We start from the raw sequence: 24010 nt of genomic DNA on the forward strand, positions 1-24010 counted from the left end.
GGGTCAAATTGGGGTCCTGAGTCACCTCTGTAAGAAACATGGTTGTAGCTAGGGCCTGAATTTTATTTATGAAAAAAATTTTTAAAGATTCGTTTGTGAAAGAAAGAGATTGAGAGCCTGAGCAGAGGGAGCAGCAGACAGAGATGGAGAAGCAGACTTCCTGCTGAGCTGGGAGCCCAATACAGGACCCTGAGATCATGACCTGAGCTGAAATAAAAAAAGTAATGACATACTATACTATGGCTAATTGAAAATAATAAAAAAATTATCGACAACAAAAGGGGGCTGGATGCTTAACCAACTGAGCCACACAGGTGCCCCTATTTATGAAAATATGAAAAAGCCAACAATGTTATTCTCTCACCAACTTTAACTGTACTCTTTAAAAGAAATAGCTTCTATTTGTTATTGCTGTTATTTCTAAGAAACCTAAGTATATTTTAAAAACACAAGCAATTCTCTAGTCTAAAATTTCAAGTCCAAAAACAAAGATGGAATTGAGGAAATGTACTCTTATGCAAAGAACTGCCCATTTATCACCATTTGGGGAAAATGGGTGTGTGTTGTCTTTAGTGGTATACCCACAATGGACATGCTTGACTCATATGCAAATGGCTAAAATGGAAAAGGTCAAGCTTTGAAAATTTTTCCTAGAAAATGGATTCATCCAGGCAAATTCGTATGTGAGTCTCTATATAGTTGGTATAACGTAAGATTGAATATGAACATAAGACCGCTTTTTCCACTTCTGTCCAGAGAGGGTTTCAGTACATGTTTTCTGTAGAACATGCTCAGAAAGAACTGAAATACAAAGCTATAAAAGCAAGAGTATTTCTATATATAACACAGAGTATAGTTAAAATCATCATACCAGCTCTTTTAAAATCTCATTGCTGTGAGCAGCTTCCCCTAATTCTTCCATCATCAATTCTTGTTTGGGTTTTCCAGTACTTTTCCTACAAGGTAAATTTTCCTCATGTGACTTTTGAATGGTAAGTCCCTGGGCTAACTGATGAGACGTATTTATGATCACGTTGTCTTTAGCTCTTAGAGTGTCGGTTTCCTTGGGCTTTGCTCTTTTTTGGCAGAGCGGGAGGTGAAAAGCATCTCGGAAAGCCCGGTGAAAATTCTCATTGAAGAAACCATAAATGATGGGATTAACACTGCTGTTGCAAAAGGCCAGCCAATGTGCCAAAGGGTAGATGTAGATGTTGATGACCCGCATTTCATTTGGAGACAGGTCAGCGTAGTCTGAGAGCATCATCAGTGTCCACAGAGGCAACCAGGAGAGAATAAAAAGCAGGGCTACGATCAGGAGCATCTTAATGACCTTCTGCTTCTTCTTAGACACCATGTGCCACTGTTCCTGCTTCTGCTTGCCTGTGTGGGGTACCGTCATCTTGAAGAGTGAAAGTCCAATCCTTCCATACATGATGACAATGAGGGACAGGGGAACCAGGTAGATATTGGCAAACAGCACAGTGGTGTAGATCTTCCTCATTTCCTGATTTGGCCAGTCTTCCCGGCACCAGTAGACTGGACTGGTTTTATTCTGGGAGTTGAGTCTCACTTGGTAATATTTTTCTTCTTCTACATGCAACATTATTGCAGATGGGGACATAATGACAATGGCCAGGACCCAGATGACCACAATAATGACAAATGCTGTCTTGATAGTGAGCTTTGGTTTAAAAGGGTAGACGACACACTGGAACCTGCAATTAAAAGCAAATATCAGCCTTATCACTTCTGACCAAGTTGTGAATGAAATTTAATTCTCCCATTCATGTTCCTCTCAAAAAATGAAGTTACCATTAGCAACAGAGGGGCATGCATTGGTGTTTTTTTTGTGACAGATATAAATTTCATCTCAAAATATGAATAAGTTGAGTATTAGACACTATATTAGTCACTATTAATAATAAAAGTGACCATTGTAACTAGCAGATATTGAACATGAATGCTTAGTATTCTGTTCCAGACTCTTTCTCATTGGTTTGCATTAATTGTCTCTTTAAACTTCCCCACTTAAAAAAATATCAAAATGGTCTAGAAAAAGTAAAAAAAAAAATCTTGTCCACAACTACACATAATTTTAACACAGGTAGTTTGGATCCAGAGTGCATTGTTAAACTCTCCCTCGTGACCTTCTGTGGCCCCATCCCATGTCATCTCTGTGCTTGGCCAATTGAACATTAGCAAGTATGACGTAAATAGAAGCTTGAGTGATGACACAGAGGCACCCAACCAAACCATAGATTCATTTAAGCATTTTTGTTTCATGCCCACTAAGTGTTTTGGTGGCTTGAGTCACAGCATTGACAGTCTGAGAGTTTCCATTATGAGTTCTATTACATGCCTTCCAGACGTTGTATGTCCTCTGGTAAGCAAGGAAATTCAATCTCAGTACAGAGCATAACCCTGATTGCATTTAACTGCAATTTTGCCATTGTGAGTCTTGGTATTATTATTCATACTCACTATGACAATTATAGTCATACCATATACAACTATATAATATTATACTTTTCAAAGTACTATCACCTATTTAATCTTTGGTTTTTGTAATGACTCTGTAAAGTGGAAATACATTGGGGAGGGGAGGCGAACCATAAGAGACTATGGACTCTGAAAAACAACCTGAGGGTTTTGAAGGGTCAGGGGTGGGAGGTTGGGGGAACAGGTGGTGGGTAATGGGGAGGGCACGTTTTGCATGGAGCACTGGGTGTTGTGCAAAAAGAATGAATACTGTTATGCTGAAAAAATAAATAAAATGGAAAAAAAATTATTACTTTCTAGACCTGCAGGTAAGAAAACTTAAAGCTTTGAATGGCTCAGCAGCAGCTCCATATTAATTTATCTCACAAGCTTCATATACTAATTAACTTGAACGTTGATTGCTCTCTTGTCCTTTATTGCAGCATGTGTAAGTTCTGCTATCTTAACTTCCAAGTTCTCTTTTAATCTTCTAATTAAAGAGTCTCCCCATCTACTCATCATTAAATTATGGGTAACTTCATACATACAATTCTAGGTATCTTGTTCTTTTTATAAACCAACTGTTGGGGCTTCAATCTCTTTTCATTCATTCAACAAATATGTGTGTGTGTGTGTGTGTGTGTGTGTGTTTGTGTGTGTTCAGAGACAAAGATGAACATGATAGAAAATGCTCTCTGCCAGGATATATCTATCTCTATCTATCTCTATCTATAGAGATAGATAGAGATAGATAGAGATAGATATCTATAGATAGATAGATAGATAGATAGATAGATAGATAGATAGATATCCCTGTCTTAAGGGATGCTCTTTCCTCTATTTCTTCCCAAAGTTAGTTTCTAAATCTTGAGCAATCAGTTATGACCTCTTCTGTGAACTTGACACTCCCTGTCCTGAGAGATAACTTGATCACTCTCTCCTTTGCACAGTTTGTTATAGTAGAGAGTATTATTTATAAGTATTTGTTAACATATCTCTCTGTCTCTACCAGAATGTGAACTTCTTTAGGCAGCACTTTGTCTAACTTGTTTTATTTTTTTTAAGATTTTATTTATTCATTTGAGGGGCAGTGGTAGAAGCAGGCTTCCTGCTGAGCTGGGAGCCCAACATGGGGCTCATTCCCAGGACCTGGAGATCATGACCTGAGCCAAAGGCAGACACCTGACCATCTGAGTCACCCAGGCGTCCCTGTCTCATGTGTTTTAGATGATATACAGACCAGAGCAGTACAGGCACACCTCAACACTATGTGTAAATGATGATTTAATTTTCTCTTAAAATCTGGATAAAATCTTAGATTTCACATTTCTATCACTAGAAAATTCGATTGTAGTGAAAAATAGTATAACTATGATGTTGTAGACTTTGTGTCCCCTCAAAATTCACACCTTGAATAAGTGTCAGGGTTTTAACCCTGATTGGATGGTAGTTGGAATTAACCAGGTTCAAATGAGATCAAGAGGGTGGTGTCCTCATGATAGGATTAGTGACCTTTTAAAAAGAGGAGAATAGAGCTCCTGGTTCCTTAGAGAAGGTGCCCCTCTGAAAACCAGGAAAGTTCTCTCACCAGACACAGATGCTATTGGCATCCTGACCTTGGCCCCAGCCTCCAGAACTGTGAGAAATAAATTTCTGTTGTTTCAGACATGCAGTCGATGGTATCTTATTATAACAGCCCCAAATAAGACACGTGTCATCCCTAATTATTTAATTTTAAAAACGGAAACTTTAGTAGTTTTATTACTGAACCTTTAGCAGATATAAGCTGTGCTCTTAAAAGAGTGTATATTATGGGGGCGCCTGGGTGGCTCAGTGGGTTAAGCTGTTGCCTTCGGCTCAGGTCATGATCTCAGGGTCCTGGGATGGAGTCCCACATGGGGCTCTCTGCTCAGCAGGGAGTCTGCTCTCCCCTCCCCCCCCACTCCCTACCTGCCTCTCTGCCTACTTGTGATCTCTCTGTCAAATAAATAAATAAAATCTTAAAAAAAAAGAGTGTATATTATGGATAAAATTTGGGGCAGATTTGGCAAATATAGTAGATTAAATGTTTTTCACCAGATTCCGATTTTGGTGCTGACTTACCTGTCCACAGCTATGGCAACTAAAGTAAAGACTGAAGCCGCAACTGATATTCCTTGGATGAAGCCACTGATCTTGCACATTGTGCTTCCAAAGGGCCATCCTGAAAGGGATAAGAAACAGCCTTTGAATAGATCATTTATATATATATATATTTTTTACTCTCACCAAAAATATGAACAAAAAGCATGAAATCAAGACTGATGCAACTATTTCCTAAATGATATCCAGGGAACAATCATTGTTTTCTATTATTTTCATTAATATCTCCAGAGCTCTATTTTTAGTATACTAATAATAATGTCAAAACAGAATGCAGTAGTTATAACATTCTACACATTGTGATAAGTGCTTGGTATCTATTAACTTAGCTAATTCCCCAAACAGGCTTTTGAAGGCTTCATTCTCCTCCTCATGATATAGACTAGGTAATAAACATACAAATATCATATATCTTGCCACAGCTACTTAGCAACATATTTAGGATTTCAACCCCAGCTGTATCATTCCAGAGCCTAAACCATTAACCCTTATGCAATAAAGCCCTTTAAATGAATAAGACAGGAAGTATATTGGTTTTATAATTTGGAAATTACCCCATAATTTATGAGGAACAGGAGGTACATGTAGAATAAATAAGATTAGTATTTATTCATATATTATGTAATGAGACAATTTACATTGTTATAGAGTAAATGTTTGTGTCCCCCCCCCATTTAAATTCATATATTAAAGCCTTAAGCCCTAATGTATTTAGAGGAGGGGCCTCTGGAAAGTGACTACATTTAGATAATGCCACAGGAGTAGTGCCCACATGATGGGATTACTGCCATTAGAAGAAGAAAGAGAGTTTTCGTTTCCATGAGCACATGAACAGCACTGAGGGAAGTCCATGTGAGCACACAGCAAGAAGGTGGCTGTCTACACACCAACAAAAGGACCCTCACCAAGAACCTGACCATGCTATCCCCCTGATCTTGGACTTCTAGACTCTGAAACAGTGAGAAGATAAATGTCGAATGTTTAAGCCACCTAGTCCTGTGGTGCTGTTTTAGAGCAGCCTGAACTAACTAAGACATATTTTGAGAATAAAGAGCACTTTGCATGAACAAAATCAGTCCATTTGAATTACTTTCTAATCAAGCCTCATTTACTAGAATGTTTATAAAAGAAATATAACAGGTTGATATAACCACCCATCTACTATTATAGGAAAGTACTATTCTTCTACTAGTAACTGTTCTAGTTTCCCAAAAGATAAATTTTAAAAACCTGAGAAATATGCAACATTCATTTTTTTAAAAGATTGTGCAACTTATTTTTAAGATTTCTTACTAATTTTAAATACTCCCCCAAATCTAATCCAAGTATATCTAAAAAAAAAACAAAAAAAACTTTGTCGTCTATCCAGACCATCTTAAAATAGATGCTTGAATGACTCTACTGAATAGAAACCAAGAGAGAGCATGTTTTCCCAGTCCTAGAATTATTTGGCTGTTATAATATTAAACAAAAAGAGTGTGAATAGCCTTTGGTCAAAAATAAAGCATCAGCACATGATTTATCTCACCTCCCTCACTAAATTCCATTAAAATGAAAGCACTAGGGAAAAGAAAACTCAAATAGAAAGAATGTGAAGCTGGGAAAATAACACAGTTGGCTGAGTTATGAATAAATGTAACCAGATGCCCCTTGCTTGTCCCCGGCCAGCAGGAGGATGGAAGTTCGTCTCAGGAGGTGGAAGCAAAGCGGCTCTAGATTCTGACTCTCTAGGTGCAGGTGGACTAGGTACTGCAGTGATGCCCAAGGATTAAGTAAAAATATTCTCCATCCAGTACTGTTGCCCAGAGACCCACTGGGCTCTGGACCGTAGCAGCCAGTCAGGATTCCTATGGCAATAGATCAAAGAATTTCTTTCTGGGGAATGTGATCCTTCCAAGAAGACTGTTGTGCAGATTTTGACAGTCGTGGATTTCCCAGTGAATGGCCCAAACTAATGAAGTTGAGAGTGGGCCTGACCTCGAGCTTAAGGCACAGAGGGGTCCAAGTCAGCCACATTGTGTCTCACTTTGAAACACAAGCATCCAAGTAGCAACTGACATAAGGGAAAAACCTCAAATATAAAAGTGACTATAACAAAAAGGAAAAAAGAAACTTAAGAGAAAACCAATATAAATCAAATGGAGGAAAATAGCCAGACATATCAAGAAAAAAGGAGACAGGACACAAATAAAATTACAAATGAGAAAAAACAAACAACCAACCAACACCACAGAAATATAAAGCAGTTATGAGGATATACAACCTAGAAGAGATGGATAAATTCCTAGAAACATAAAGTTGAACAGACCAATTGCCAACAAAGAAATTGTATCAGTAATCACAAAACTCCCAACAGAATCTCCAGGACCAGATGGCTTCAAGGTGAATTCTACCAAGCTTTTAAAGTAGAGTTAATACATGTTCTCTTCAAACTATTTCAAAAAATAGAAAAGGAAGGAACATTTCCAAACTCACTGTATGGGGCCAGCAATACCCTAATACCAAAACCCAATAAAGACACCATAAAAAAGAGAACTATAAGTCAGTATCTCTGAAGAATACAGATGCAGAAATCATCAAAAAATACTAATAAACTGAATCCAATAATACATTAAAAAATCATTCACTACAACCAAGTGGGGTTTATTCATGGTTTGCAAGAGTGGTTCAATATTCATAAATCAATCAACACGATATATCGATAAGAGAAAGGATAACAACTATACGATCATTTCAATAGTGGCAGAAAAACATTTGACAAGATTCAACATCCATTCATGATAAAAACCTTCAACAAAATAGGTTTAGAGGGAACATACCTCAACATAATAAAGGCTAAATATGAAAAGCCCACAGCTAACATCATCCTTAATGAGGAAAACTAAGAGCTTTTCTCCCACGATCAGGAATAAGGGAAGGATGTCCACTCTCACCACTTTTATTCAACATAGTACCATAAGTCCTAGTCACAGAAATCAGACAAGAAAAAGAAATAAAAGGCATCCAAATCAGTAAGGAAGAAGTAAAACTTTCACTATTTGCAGATGACCTGATAATCTATACTGAAAATCTGAAAGACAGTCAAAAAACTGCTAGAACTGGTACACAAATTCAGTAAAGGATACAAAATTAGTGCACAGAAATCTGTTGCATTTCTATATGCTAGTAATGAAGCAGCAGAAAGAGAAATGAACAACCCCATTTAAAATTGCACCACAAATAAGATACCTAGAAGAAACCTAAACAGAGGTAAAAGACCTGTGCTCTGAAAACCATAAAACACTGATGAAAGATGACATAAAGAAATGGAAAAACATTCTATGCTTATGGATTAGAAAAACGAATATTGGTAAAATGTTTATACTCTCAATGCCTATCGCAATACAAACAGCATTTTTTCACAGAACTAGAACAAACAATCCAAAAATATACATGCAACCACAAAAGACCCCAAATAATCAAAACAATCTTGAAAAAGAAAAGCAACGCTGGAGGCATCTCAATCCCGGACTTCAAGTTATATCACAAAGCTGTAGTAATCAAAACAGTATTATTGTACTAGCAAAAAAGTAGACACATAGATCAATGGAACAAAATAGAAAACCCACAAATAAACCCACAAGTATATTGGCAGTTAATCTTCCACAAATCAGGGAAGAATATCCAATGGGAAAAAGACTGTCTCTTCAACAGCGTTGGGAAAACTGGGCCACTTTCTTATACCATACACAAAAATAAACTTGAAATGGACTAAAGACTTGAAACCATAAAAATCCTAGAGGAGAACACAGAAAGTAACTTCTCCGACATCATAACTTTTTTTCTTGATATGTATCCTGAGGCAAAGGAAACAACAACAAAAAAATATTTGGACTTTGTCAAAATAAAAAGCTTTGGCACAATGAAGGAAGTCAACAAAACTAAAAGGCAACCTATGTGATTGAAGAAGATATATAAGGAACTTAACAAAGAATTTAAGAACTTAAACAACTCAATACCCCAAAATCAAATAACCCCATTAAAAAATGGGCAGATGACACGAGCAGACATTTCTCCCATGACAATGTACAGGTGGCCAATAGACACATGAAAAGATGTTCATCAGCACTTAGCATCAGGGAAACAGCCAAGTTTCCCATTGATTGATGAATGGATAAAGAAGATGCGGTATATATAGAGAGCTATAAAGAAGATGTTGTATATAGATAGATATAAAGAAGATGTGGTATGTGTGTGTGTGTGTGTGTGTGTGTGTATATGCAATGAGGTAAACACACATATGCAATGTGGTATATACATATATGTGGTATATATATGCAATGTGATATATATATGCAATGTGGCATATATGGATCTGCAAAATGATGTGTATATGTGTGTATATATACATATGCAATGTGGTATGTGTATATATATATATGTAAAGTGGTGTTTATATATATAGCTTTATATATATATGCATATATATGCATGCAACCCCCCCCACATATATATACATGCAATGGAATATTATTCAGCCACAAAAAAGAATGAAATCTTTGCAACTACATGGGTGGACCTACAGAGTATAATGCTAAGCAAAATAAGCCTGTCAGAGAAAGATAAATACCATATGATTTCACTCCTATGCAGAATTTAAGAAACAAAACAAACCAGCTTAGGGGAAAAGACAAACTGAGAAACAGGGTCTTAACTATAGAGAATAAACTAATGGTCATCAGAGGGGAGAAGTGTGGGAGGTTGGGTTAAGCAGGTGGTGGGGATTAAGGTGTGCACTTGTCATGAGGAGCACCAGGTGATGTGTGTAATTTTTGAATCCTTATCTTGTACACCTGAAAGTAATATAAAACAACTAACTGGGATTAAAATAAAGACATAAAACATAAACCTCAGATACAACACATTTCATCGAGGGGCGCCTGGGTGGCTCAGTGGATTAAGCCGCTGCCTTCGGCTCAGGTCATGATCTCAGGGTCCTGGGATCGAGCCCCGCATCAGGCTCTCTGCTCCACAGGGAGCCTGCTTCCTCCTCTCTCTGCCTGCCTCTCTGCCTGCTTGTGATCTCTCTCTCCATCAAATAAATAAATAAAATCTTAAAAAAAAAAACAAAAAAACAAACAAAAAACACATTTCATCGATGAAATGTGCCTGATCATATAAGAAACATGCAGAAAATGAAAATAGCTCAAAGAATTTAAAACATGACAACATAGAACTCAATATAATGGCTACAAGAGAAAATTGAGAAAATCTTTGAAAATGGAACAATTGGGAAGAGAGGATGAAAAAGATTTTCTAAAAAACGGCAACCCATAACCTCCAATATCTAATAGGAATTGAAAAAGGTAAAATGGAAGGGAATTATACAAGAAAATTCCCCAGGATTAAGAGGCATTCTATTTTTGATTGAAAGGACCTGGTTTGTGTCCAACACAATAAACAAAAAATAAAAAAGATTTTTTCAAGGCAAAATTGCCTGAAATTCAGAACATTAAAGATAAAGAGAAGTCCTAGGAGTTTTCAGGAGAAAAAACAAAATGCAAATCAGGATAAAAGAAGCAAGGGTGTAATGTCATTAGATTTTTTTAGCAGTAATATCAGGTTTCTCAGCAATAACAATATCCCTGAATACTTTATACAGCTAACTATAATCCAATATGAGGGCAGAATAAGTATAATTGCAGACAAACCAGATCTCATTTTTTTTAACTCTTAATGCACACTTTCTCAGGAAAGTGATAGAGAATTAACCAAGAAAGAAGACATGGCTCCAGAAAAGAGACATGAAGAGAATCATTAGGGTCTCAGTGAAGAGACATCCCAGAGCAGTAGCCGCTGAGCTCCATGCCTGAATAGAACACAAGGGTGGAGAGCACCGGGGGGGGGGGGGGCTTTCCAGAAAAAAGATGCAATTCACAGGTTGCCTGATATATTTGAAGGTGTTTACAAGATATTAACACTCCTGGAAGAGAATTTGAGGATATATTACTTTATAGGTACATACCCCAAACTAAGCAAATCAAAATATGATGCTCTTATTAAATCCAAGAAAACATCTTATAAGAAAGACATTGATATCCTAGCACTCGGCATGCCTCAGCAAGGCTAAGATACATGTAACAATAGGAATGTATTCTCTGCATACTGACTTAAAGAATTCTAATTACACTGGGAAAATGAGAGGAGACAAAGAGTGTGAATGTGTATTTGTACGTCTGTATAAATGCATCTGATTGCATTTGTACACGATTCCAGCCAATCCTGCTTTCCCAACTTCATATTCAGCAGTATCTGACAGTTTCTATGCGTTTATGTTCTTTTGTTCTATGTCATTTCAGTGGAGTCTGGTGAGGGAAACTACCTCTTGTGGTAAGAGAAGATTCAGACATGGGAAAGCCATGATTCTTTAGTCTTGAAGAATGTACATTTTTAAAACAAGGTACATTTTAAGATATTGTGTGAGGCAAAAAGAGTGAAAGAATTGATTTAAATTACTGTCATCACTCTCAAAAACTTATTTTGCCAGTAAGAAATGCTCTCGGTATCTTCCTCCTATAAATATTTATAATGAAATTATTATCTCAGCTTCTCCATACACATTATTACCCTTCCTTGCCCCCTAGTTACTCTATACTGTATAGTAGTTACTCTCCTATTTCTAAGCAACTTGTTTCCATAATGTATTCCATAATGAAACCATAATGTTTCCATAATGTATTATCTTCACATTGCAGGAGAGGTACATTAGTTGTCTGAATCCTCTCTTACCACAAGAGGTAGTTTCCCTCACCAGACTCCACTGAAATGACATAGAACAAAAGAACATAAATGCATAGAAACTGTCAGATACTGCTGAATATGAAGTTGGGAAAGCAGGATTGGCTGGAATTGTGTACAAATGCAACCCCAACCTCCCACCCCTGACCCTTCAAAACCCTCAGGTTGTTTTTCAGAGTACATAGTCTCTTATGGTTCGCCTCCCCTCCCCAATGTCCATAGCCCGCTCCCCCTCTCCCAATCCCACCTCCCCCCAGCAACCCCCAGTTTGTTTTGTGAGATTAAGAGTCATTTATGGTTTGTCTCCCTCCCAATCCCATCTTGTTTCATTTACTCTTCTCCTATCCCCCTACCCCCCCATGTTGCTTCTCCATGTCCTCATATCAGGGAGATCATACGATAGTTGTCTTTCTCCGATTGACTTATTTCACTAAGCATGATACGCTCTAGTTCCATCCACGTCGTCACAAATGGCATGATTTCATTTCTTTTGATGGCTGCATAGTATTCCATTGTGTATATATACCACATCTTCTTTATCCATTCATCTGTTGATGGACATCTAGGTTCTTTCCATAGTCTGGCTATTGTAGACATTGCTGCTATAAACATTCGGGTACACGTGCCCCTTCGGATCACTATGTTTGTATCTTTAGGGTAAATACCCAGTAGTGCAATTGCTGGGTCATAGGGTAGTTCTATTTTCAACATTTTGAGGAACCTCCATGCTGTTTTCCAGAGTGGTTGCACCAGCTTGCATTCCCAACCTGAGGGTTTTGAAGGGTCAGGGGTGGGAGGTTGGGGGAACAGGTGGTGGGTAATGGGGAGGGCACGTTTTGCATGGAGCACTGGGTGTTGTGCAAAAAGAATGAATACTGTTACACTGAAAAAATAAATAAAATGAAAATGCTGGGGAAAAAAAAAAAAGAAAGACTGGTTCAAAGAAATGGAAAAAAAAAATGTACATTCTTGTATGTGCTATGGTGAGTGCTGGGAAGTGTGTAAACCTGGCGATTCACAGACCTGTACCCCTGGGTCTAATAATACATTATATGTTAATAAAAATTTTTTAAAAATGTACATTCTTGAAAATTTATTTTTAATGCCAGACCTCACAAAATGCAGAATCGATGAGTACAGATGCTAAGAGAGGCACTCTTCAACTCTCCCCAGCTCCCACTCCAGAGAAGGGAAGGAAACAGAAACCCGAAGAGAAACCTCTTATTCTTCAGTAAACTGAAAATGCTATGAAAGGCTAAGAACTATGAGGCTAGAGCTCATGTTGCTCTAAATATTTTTTTTTTAAAGATTTTATTTATTTGACAGAGAGAAATCACAAGAGAGGCAGGCAGAGAGAGAGGAAGGGAAGCAGGCTCTCCGCTGAGCAGAGAGCCCGATGCGGGACTCGATCCCAGGATCCTGAGATCATGACCTGAGCCGAAGGCAGCGGCTTAACCCACTGAGCCACCCAGGCGCCCCGCTCTAAATATTTTTTTTTATGCAACTACGGTATCATTTAAAAATTTTTTAAGTTTAAGTTCAATTTAATTAACATATACTGTGTTATAGCTTCAGAGGTAGACTTCGGCGATTCACCAGTTGCATACAACAGCCAGTTCTTACTTCAGGTGCCCTCCTGAATGCCCATCACCCAGTCACCCCACCCCCTCACCTACTTCCCATCATTTTCTTTCTTCTACAGATTTGGACTATGAATATCGTGGTACCATTCATTAATTAATACAACAAATACTTAGTAGGCAGGCACTATGCACCAAAATGGTTCTGGGAGCGGGAGATACACCGCACTTTCAGAGTACACGATGTAGCGCTAGAGAAGTAGTCATACAGGCTGGGGGGACTCTACGGTAGTACCCGAACCGCTACAATGTGGAGTTACTTGTGTTGTATACGTCCCTTATCATGGATGAACTACCACTTTTTGAGAAATCATTGGGATTGCTGCTCATCTTCCCTCAAAAACTATCGGAAATCTCCCTAGCTAACCACAAGAGGGCTTCAATGCCTGCTGTTACATTGAAGACATTGGGTCAGTTGAAACCAGATTTATCAGTTTCTGAACTTTACATTGATACTATTACCAATAATATTTCTACATTATATGTGCCCTGAAACACACCAAGAAAATTCAGTCTTTAGTAAAAGATGTTGGTGTTAGATCTCATTCTCTGATGACCTTCAGTGAATGCTCTAAAAATGAGTTTTCTACTCTTCATCTCTGTCACCTGCTCTATTTTTATCCCTAATTCCTATCAATCTCTGACTAGTTATACTGTATCTATTTGTTTATTGTCTTTCTCCTCCTTTAGAATTTAGATCCTATGAGGGTAGGTACCTGGAGCCTTTCTTGGAACTCCATAAGTATTTATGAATGGATAAATGGCCCTGCCACGGGCGCAGGCTTATGAGACAGAAATTCCCTCCTTTCATCCTTGCACCATGCACAAGTCAACATACCTGCTATAATATTGTCCAGCAGCGTGATAGGCATGCAAAATATGCCAACCAGTAAATCACTTATTGCCAGGTTCAGGATAAAGAGATTAGTGACGGTGTGCATATGCTTTTTCCTCATCACAGTAAAACAAACCACTGTATTTCCCACCATGCACAGGACGAAGATGAGAAAGTAGGAAATAATGAAGATTGCTGCCACTTGAGGCTGGTGAAGATAGTAGTTCACATAGGTGATGTTGATATCTGAGTAGAGGTGATACTTTGTGTCATTGACACTCCAAATGTCATGCCAGTTTTCTGAAGAGTTTGAGTACCATCTCTCACTCATGATGGACCTGAACAAAGGAGAGGTAGAAAAGAAAAAGCATAATTAGAAGCCAGTAGAACATAAGTTATATACATGAGTTTAAAAGGAACACTTTTAAAGTGCAAGGAGATTTTGATGGTCCTTCTATAATAATCCATTAATTCTTCATGGAACAGAGCTGTACATAATGCAGTCAAATTTAATTAGGATTAGGATTTTAACCAAGAGAACTTGAAATTTCCACTTTGTTTCATAAATAACAATTAGTATATTTTCTATGTCCTCAATATGCTCTGCATTTCACTTTATTATACCTCCTATCCATTTGCAAAGTTTCACGGGAAACTCTGTAAGTGAAACCTTTTGAAATTTCCTTTCTCCTGTCTCTAGGTATCATAATCTGTCAAAACCTACTTGTTCCTTTAAGGCTAACTTACATGTTTTTAGCTTTCCTGGCAATTTAAACAAGATGAGGTGTCTCCATCTTCAAAACTGCCTTTGAAATAAGCTTCTTGTAGATTTCTTATTCTGCTTTGACTCAGTTAGTTGAATATGTCTTTCATATATGCATGGATAGCCACTATACTGTGAATTTCTTAAAATAAGCCCATACTTGCCTTGGCTTCACTTAACATAATGCCATTCATATAGTATGTATTCAATAAATATTTTTATTTGGAATCCATATATCTTCATGTAGACATGTCGGTCAACCTTATATGTCTGAGGTCCTCAAGAACATGCTCAGATCTGGTGATTTACTAGAAGGCTTCAGCAGATTTAGCATTTGGTGTATCCACAGTTAATATTTATTATAGCAAAAGGATACCAAGCAAGATCAGCAAATAGCAAGGCACGTAAGATAAAACCTGCAGTAAACCAGGTTCTAAGACTCTCTCTCAGTGGAATCACACGGTGAGTTAATTACTCCAGCAATGAGTTCAACAACACGTATGAAGTGTTTTCTACCAAGGAAGCTCATTAGAAACTCAGTGCCCTAGGTTTTTAATTGGAGAATAGTCACATGATACATTCCTCCTAGCGGTATCAAAATTTCACACTCCTTGATGGAAAGCAGGTGTGCAGCATGAAACGATGTTGTTTGTACAGATTAGGCATAATGAGCACTCTCACCATTTATGGACACTTTATAGCAATATAAGGAATTGTATTTGACTTAAGTTCCCAGACTCTAACCAAGGCAGACCTTGTGAGCAGTCCTTTCTAAAGATAGCAGGTTCAGGCCTGCTTGTTAACTCTTTTCTGCATACCTCATTCTCACTATGTTTTCCAGTGTTTCAAGTGCATACTTTATTATTTTATGGGGGAGTGTATTTGTTCTTATAAATACTGCATAAAGATTAAGGTACGTAGTATTCATTTCAGATACTTGACTTTGGATCATTTTCTCTATTTTAGGTACAGTAAAGAGTAAGTAAGTTATTATAAGACAAGTATATAAATATAAAACAAGCCAATAAAAACGTTTCTCTCCAATATTTTGCCATTTTATTTCTTCCCTTTTCTTTAATTTTTAAAGCTCATCTCTGCTTATCAATATTTAATATCCCTAAGCCTGAATAAAAATGAAAAAGAAAGAAAGTGAGTGTGGGGTAGGGTGAGGGCTTGGAGAGAGAAACAGAATGGAATTTGAGTAAGAAAGATTTCACTATTCCTATTATTGGCTTGAAAACTCTACGTGGGAAGATAGCAGCATGCAGTACAGAGGAGTAGCAGAAGGACATGTAATATTTAAGTGTTCTTTCCTCCTGACACATAATTGTAAGAATTTTGTATATGTGGTCCGAGTTTCGGCTACTAGATTAACCTATAATGGGGGATAGGATAATATCACTCATAGTTCTATGGTAGTGAGGCAGAGAAAAGCCAGCTTCTGATTGATCCTGGGAAGATCCCCTTATCTCAATTTAATATAACAAGGAAAATTGCTCTTTGGTATTCGTGCATCTGGCATCTTTTCCACTGGGCACTTAAAAGTTCTATACAGTTGATTTTAAAAGCTTTAAATAAAATCTTCCTTCAATTAAATACCTTTCCTGTTTCCAGATTTTTTTTATAATCTGGAAAAAATGTGTTATCATATCATTATCTGAATTCAATTATACAGAATAAAAGCAGATGACATAGCTTAAATTCTTTTTTAAAAATTTAATTTTTTTTCAGTGTTCCAAAATTCATTGTTTATGCACCACACCCACTGCTCCATGCAATACATGCCCTCCATAACATAGCTTAAATTCTTATAAATTCACAATCATAGTAAGTCATATACTGGCTAGCAATGGTATCATTTTACCTAAAATAAATATGTCTTCCAATTTCAATTAAGAAAGAGTCCATAAATACTCTAACCTATGAAGTTTAAATGCACTGTTTCATACATATCATCTGAAGAATTAGTCCTCTGAAAGAAGAGTCTATATTCTTCATTCCTATATCAAATACTCATGAAAATGACCAAGACTCCAATAAATTGTCACCAGTCATGGTCTACCCAGACTGCCAGACACACAGAAGTGAACTATGGCCACCACTCCCCATTTTGGTCAACTATCTCTCCTTGGGCTTGGCCCTGTTGCCTCTATTACTAGGGTATTTATTATTAATTTTACTGAGTTCTTCATTTTTTTCCTTTTCTTCCCCCCATATAGGATTCAAGCACAGGAAGTTGGCAGTATTTACTTCCATCTACTTGGATGATCTAAACTACACTCTGATAATTAGCACCAAAAGGTATTACAGTTACTAATTTATAACAACTTAAATTGCTAAAATAATTGAAAAGGAGAGATAGGGAAAATGGGAAGGACAGAAATTTTATAAATGCACAAGCTCAGACTGGGGGTGAATCACTGGCAATCATTATGAGATCATAATAATGCCCAATGTTTAAATTTTAAAGCACTTTCAAATGTATCACCATGGGGGCACCTGGGTGGCTCAGTGGGTTAAGCCTCTGCCTTCAACTCAGGTCTTGATCTCAGGGTCCTGGGATCAAGCCCCACATCGGGCTCTCTGCTCAGCGGGGAGCCTGCTTTCTCCTCTCTCTCTGCCTGCTTCTCTGCCTACTTGTGATCTCTGTCAAATAAATAAATAAAATCTTTAAAGAAAAAAAAGTATCATCATGGACATCAGCATCTCATGGAAGCAAAAGACATCACTCCTTTATGCACGCCCTTTTAACAACTAAAATTCAGCACTGGTCTGTGAACAAAAGTGCATCTGTGGGAGCTGTGGGATCCAGCACCAAAGGCCAAAACTGTAGAGGAGGAGTCTCACCCACCTGTGCACTGAGTAAGAGTCAGACCGAGTCACACCGACCTCATATGGCTAAGGAACCAGCAGGAGACCGTGGGCTGGCCCCAGTCCCTTCCACCACCCTGGGATAAAGCCTGAACAGGGCTGAGTTGGGAGGATGAATGAATTTTGTAGAAGTCCAGGTTTCCTGAGGAGAGATTCCAGCACTCTCTTGGAGCAAAACACACAAAAACCAGAAACAAGTCTCGAAGCATTGGAGAGGGGAGGAGGAACTTTGCCAGTACCACTCTCTCGGATCTGGTTCTGATTAATAGCCAAGATTGGGAGAAAAATCGGTCGACTTCTTTTCACTGGAAAAAAAATGAAAAACAAACAAAAAACTGGGTTCCCATTAATCTATAATCTGAAAAAAAGAAGCAACACATGGTCCTGAATGACACTGTGTTTTACTAATGCATGGTGTGCCGAATATTGCATAAATCTCTGCCGCAGCTAAATCATGTATTAGACGGTCTGTAATTTCATTGGTAAAATTGAATGAAAACCGGACTTCTGCAAATGATGCTCCCTAGGATAAGGTAATACATTAGAAAGCTGAGCTGAACCTGGCTGATGGAAAACACGTTAAAATGGGTTATCCAGGGGAGGAAGAGAGTTGGCCTTTAGAAACGTTGCACATTCAATTAAATGTCTCCATCAAATCACACAAAAAGTTTCAAATAACTGCACAACTGAAGATGAACAGTAATTGAGAAACCAAAATGATATCAAGATAGAGACACAGTCACTATGAACGTGCTTTATTCCTACTCCTCACTGGGCCTTCCAATCAAGTCATGGTGTTCATCATGGCACTAGAAACCCTATTCTTTATTGCAAGACATACAATAACAATGAGAAATGTGTGGCAAAGAAATGGGTCAGAAAGAAATAGTGGAAGATGTTAAAGCAGCGAGCCTGCAATCCAAGCCCGCAGACATCAGGAGAATGCCTCCAGGGAAAGAAAGGAGAACTGATGATTCAGACTAATGTTCTCATGGACATAATAACTGTAGCTCAAAGTAGGGTCATGATACTTGCTCAGACTTTATTATCTTTGAGTATTAACTTCGAGTATTTTGGTATCTATTCTGTGCTGAGCCATTCTATGAATTGCTTTATATGTGTTGACCCCTTTAATCTTCCAGTACAAAGTAGCTACTAAATTTAGTATATAAATAATTTATATATAGTATTACATAAATTATTATAATTTAGTATATAAAGAACTAAATTTAGTATATAAAGAAGGTAAGGCAGAGGATGTTAAGAAATCCGATACGGAAAAAAAAAAAAAAAAAAAAGAAATCCGATACGGGTTTCGCAACTAGTAGCTGGAAGAGTCAGGAAACCTATAAAGAGGGTCTCCTAAGAATATGAAAGGAAGCAACACAGCTATAGCAATGTAAAAGCACCATATTCCTATTCTGTTGATCCTTTAGTTTTTGTTTTTTTTTTTGAGGCTGATTTCTTCCTTGACTCTAGGTAAAATCTGAAAGAAATGCTATTTTCTAATAATAAAAACAGTACAATAATTAATATGTCTAGTCTAGTATAATGAACAAAATTTTGAATTTCCAGCAAGGATGGCTCCTTGACTTTTCTCTTTGCTAACCTGCTCTGCAGTTTCTCCACCCCATCTTGTCATTCTCGGTTCCCATCCTTGCCAGAGTTGTGGGTGGACCATGTTAGGGTGATGGACAGGGGCAAGAAAAGTCCTACTTTTCTTTCCAGCATGGTTTGAGGTGTTCTGGGACTAGAAAGAATTTTAAAGCTGACCCTCACTTTTGTAGGCACAGTTCTCTTCGTGTGAGGAAATTAATCTCTGACTGGTTCCTCTTCCCTCAGCCTCATGAAATTCAGTTGTTAACCCTGCCATAAAGCATCCTGTTAACCCTCACGCAGGTGGGACAATCATCCTGGCCCACAGTTAACACGTACATCTTTTGCCCAGAAAGGCTTTAAGAGTGTAGGCTGGCCAGTGCCACCAACTGCTCTCAGAGAAACAGGCCACTCAGCAAGCTCTGGGCACTTTGAATGTCTTGCGTGTGAAGCAGACAAGTTCACTGTGTGCTCTGAAATACTAGGTTCATATGTTAAACTCTCTGCATGTCTCTGTCAGTCCCTTTTCTAAGCATGAGTTGGGGGCAAGCACCCCTACTTCTCCATCTTCTAAGTGGATGATCTACACCTAGCAAACCTCTAAATCCTTTTCTAATCTGTAATTCTTGGCCTTTTAGTCTCTTCAGCCTGAGGATAAATGTTTCTTGGTGCCTTCTTTTACAAGTCTATATGGTGGTCCCACATAACTGTCTTGGGGTTTTAGCTGAAACTAAACCCATAATAGTTTTTCCTTCCTTCCTTCCTTCTTTCCTTCCTTCCTTCCTTCCTTTCTTCCTTTTCTTTTCTTTCTTGATTTTATTTTTAAGTAATCTCTACACCCAATATGGGGCTTGAACTCACAACCAGGAGACCAAGAGTTGCATGCTCTATGACTGAGCCAGCCAGGTGCCCCCCAAATACTTTAATTTTAATATTCTGTTATATAATTATCAGAAGGATAAACCCTAAAGACATGAGGATCTGGGAATAGCCTAGCAAGCAGAAATGTTTGAAATCAGAATAGTACTCATGCTTGAAATCAGAATAGTACTAAAAAAAGTTTATTATTTTTGTCATTTAAGGATATACTGGAAGTTTTTGTTCATATCAAAAAACACTCTTTCCAAGAATAATTTTTCATTGGAAATTGATCTTTTACAAGAGGTACAATTTATTTGATCTTTCACCTGGTATTGGACAGTTTAAAAATTTCCAAGTTTTCTCATATTAAAGTAATATTTTGATATTTTGTCACTTGTTAGAATTTTCTAGAATATTTTTAGGATGGGACTAGATAAAAAATCATGATCATTTTTCTGCTCTTGACAGATATTACTTATTGTTTGTTAAAATGTTGATCTTAATTCACATTTATCCCAGTGGTGCTTAAAAATATTCCTTCTGATGGGGGGCCTCAGTGGCTCAATTGGTTAAGTGCCTGATTCTTGATTTGGGCTCAGGTTATTATCTCAGGATTCTGAGACTGAGCCCTACATGGGGTCCAATGCTCAGTGGGGAGTCTGCTTGATTCTCTCTCCCTCTGCCCCTCCCTACTGCTCACTGTCTCTAAAATAAATAAATCTTTTAAGAAAATGTTTTGTCTTGCCAATACTAGGCACTACCCCCTTTTAAATTTTGCCACTTTACTATTTTTAAAAAATGGCTAACTTATTTAAACGTACATTAAAAAACAGTAATAAAGTTGAACATTAGTTCCAGATTTCTGAAATTTGTATTTTTTAAGTGAACTGTTCAATTTTTTTTTCATATTGAAATCTTCATTTTTTGGTTGTTATTAATGGTTCATAAAAGCTTTGTTAGACATTTTGTCCTTGTTACATATATTTCATATACCATTTCCATCTAGCAATTTGCCACTTAAATTTTACAGTGTTTTAGGTAAAAAATATTTATATGTTTATGTAGTAAAATTTATTATATTATTTCTTTGTATTTTCTCAGATTTTTTTCTGAAAGTATATAAGTAATCACATTTTATAGTATTTAACATATGTTTTATATTTTATAATTACAATTATGTATCACTTCTATATTACTCATTTGAAAAGACCTTTCAAATGAAAATATCTTAAATCTGAATCTTAACTAAATTTCCTTCATGTTATGAGTTAGCATTACTCAAATACATGTGCTCCTGTGAATCCAAAGAAATATGGAGGCTCTTTGTTTTCCTTCTGAACACCTAAATTTACTTGTCAAAGTATATATGTTATGTTGAAAATTAAGCAAAAGTTTTTCAGATATATCAATTATATATCCCTTAAAATATCAAATATAAATCATACCACTTAATTGTCAGGACTTCATACACTTCTAAAATCTGACCAAAAACTGCCATTGTACTACAGTTGTTTATAATTCTTTCTTATATATGTTTCTATAGTTGATCCTTAAATATTTGGACTACAGAAAGATAACAAATTTCCCAATTTCCTGGAGCACCTAACAATGCCCTGTCAATATACATACTTTGCATATAAAACATTTAACTTGAATATCCCTTGGACATTAATAACACAATTCTGGTTTTATGTTTGGACCCATTTTGAAGGAAGTACTGATTTCCAGGAGTTAACAATACCCATATTTTCTGGAAATGCAGTATGAGGAGAAGCACAAGTAAAGAATAAAGAGGAGAAACTTTTCTGAGTCATTCCTAATGCAAACATAACTGGTCCTAGGCATCCCTGGCCCACTTTATTCTACTACAAGCTATATACACCTTGGGGTTATGAGGTTTGAATCTTGGTTGATTTGAGTGGAAAATGAACACAAGAGCATTCAAACTAGGTAGTTTACCACTAGGTAGTTTACCACTCTTCAGAAATGTATAAAAACATTTCATATTTTCAACCATGGATTTTTATCATACATCATGTAGTAAGCATTTGTAAAGAAGAAATAGCTAGAATATATGTTGTCCCAGCAGCTTCAAGAAATTGAGGTCTTACTTATTATGAATCAAGATTCCAGGCTCCAACGAAGATGAATAATAGCCCCAAATAACAGACTTATCGCCAAGGGGAACTTAGGCCTGGTGACGTACCCTAAGATCATTTATTCTCATGGTAGCTTTTTTACTTCCTGTGAATCTTTTACTATCTGCAGAAATGGAGAGAATTAAATTTGGCTAAAAGCTTATGTTGCTACAGCAGAGATCCAAAAACATGACTTTGCTATTTCCTTGCTCATGGTTTTTACCATTCCAAGACCTCTTCATTATGCTAAAGAACCATGACTAAACTGCTCCTTATGTTAATCCTCAAAAACATTACTACCTCTTGAGATAATCCCTAATTTGGGGGGAATGATTTCAAGACATTGATATTTTTCTTAAAAAAGATAGATGATCACCCCCAAATAGCCAGAGGAAAGTTGAAAAAGAAAACTGGGGCACCTGGGTGGCTCAGTCAGTTAAGTGGCTGCCTTCGACTCAGGTCATGATCCCAGGGTCCTGGGATTGAGTCCTCTGTCAAGCTCCCTACTCAGCAGAGAGCCTGCTTCTCCCTCTCCCACTGCCTGCCTTTCTCCCTACTTGTATTCTCCCTCTCTGTTAAATAAATAAATAAAATCTTAAAAAAAAGAAAAAGAAAACCAAAGTTGGCAGCATCACAATTTCAGACTTCAAGCTCTCTTACAAAGCTGTCATCATCAAGACAGTATGATACTGGCACAAAAACAGACACAGAGATCAACAGAACAGAATAGAGAGGCCAGAAATGGACCCTCAACTCTATGACCAACTAATCTTCAACAAAGCAGGAAGAGAATGTCCAATGGAAAAAAGACAGTCTCTTCAACAAATGGTGCTGGGAAAATTGGACAGCCACATGCAGAAGAATGAAACTAGACCATTTCCTTACACCACACACAAAAATAGATTCAAAATGGATGAAAGACCTCAATGTGAGACAGGAATCCATCAAAATCCTTGAGGAGAACATAAGCAGCAACCTCTTTGATCTTAGCCACCACAGCTTCTTCCTACAAACATCATCAAAGGCAAGGGAAGCAAGGGCAAAAATGAACTATTGGGACTTCATCAAGATAAAAAGCTTTTGCACAGCAAAGGAAACAGCAACAAAACCAAAAGACAACTGATAGAATGGGAGAAGATATTTACAAATGACATATCAGATAAAGGGCTAGAATCCAAAATCTATAAAGAACTTGTCAAACTCAACACCCAAAGAACAAAGAATCTAATCAAGAATGGGCAGAAGACATGAACAGACATTTCTGCAAAGAAGACATCCAAATGGCCAACAGACACATGAAAAAGTGCTTAACATCACTCAGCATCAGGGAAATACAAATCGAAACTAGAATGAGGTACCACATCACACCAGTCAGAATGGCTAAAATTAACAAGTCAGGAAATGATAGATGTTGGCGAGGATATGGAGAAAGGGGAACCCTCCTACACTGTTGGTGGGATGCAAGCTGGTGTAGCCACTCTGGAAAACAGCATGGATGTTCCTCAAAAAGTTGAAAACAGAGCTACTCTATGACCCAGCAATTGCACTACTGGGTATTTACCTTAAAGATACAAATGCAGTGGTCTGAAGGGGACGTGCACCTGAATGTTTATAGCAACAATGTCCATAATAGCCAAACTATGGAAAGAACCTGGATGTCTGTCAACAGATGAATGGATGAAGAAGATGTGGTATATATATATATATATATATATATATATATATATATATACACACACACACAATGGAATACTATAAAGCCATCAAAAGAAATGAAATCTTGCCATTTGCAACAACATGGATGAAACTAGAGGGTATTATGCTTAGTGAAATAAGTCAATCAGAGAAAGACAATTATAATATGATCTCTCTGATATGAGGAATTTGAGAGGCAGGGTGGGGGGTTGTA

The 24010-nt window shown here is 37.3% G+C and overlaps 1 protein-coding gene across 1 annotated transcript in view; it reads right to left on the reverse strand.

Moving 5' to 3' along the window:
• Positions 1–865: 865 nt before the first annotated feature.
• NPFFR2 (neuropeptide FF receptor 2) overlaps positions 866–24010 on the reverse strand; it is an 85623-nt gene continuing 62478 nt past the window's right edge. The window contains exons 2-4 of the mRNA XM_045992402.1: positions 13876–14210; positions 4582–4681; positions 866–1715 (exon numbers count right to left, since the gene is read on the reverse strand). Of these exons, the coding sequence (XP_045848358.1) occupies positions 866–1715; positions 4582–4681; positions 13876–14203 (1278 nt within the window). The 5' untranslated portion in view covers positions 14204–14210. The remainder of the gene's footprint in view (positions 1716–4581; positions 4682–13875; positions 14211–24010) is intronic.

The sequence above is a fragment of the Meles meles genome, chromosome 2 (genome assembly GCF_922984935.1).
Source record: "Meles meles chromosome 2, mMelMel3.1 paternal haplotype, whole genome shotgun sequence".
NCBI lineage: Eukaryota > Metazoa > Chordata > Mammalia > Carnivora > Mustelidae > Meles > Meles meles.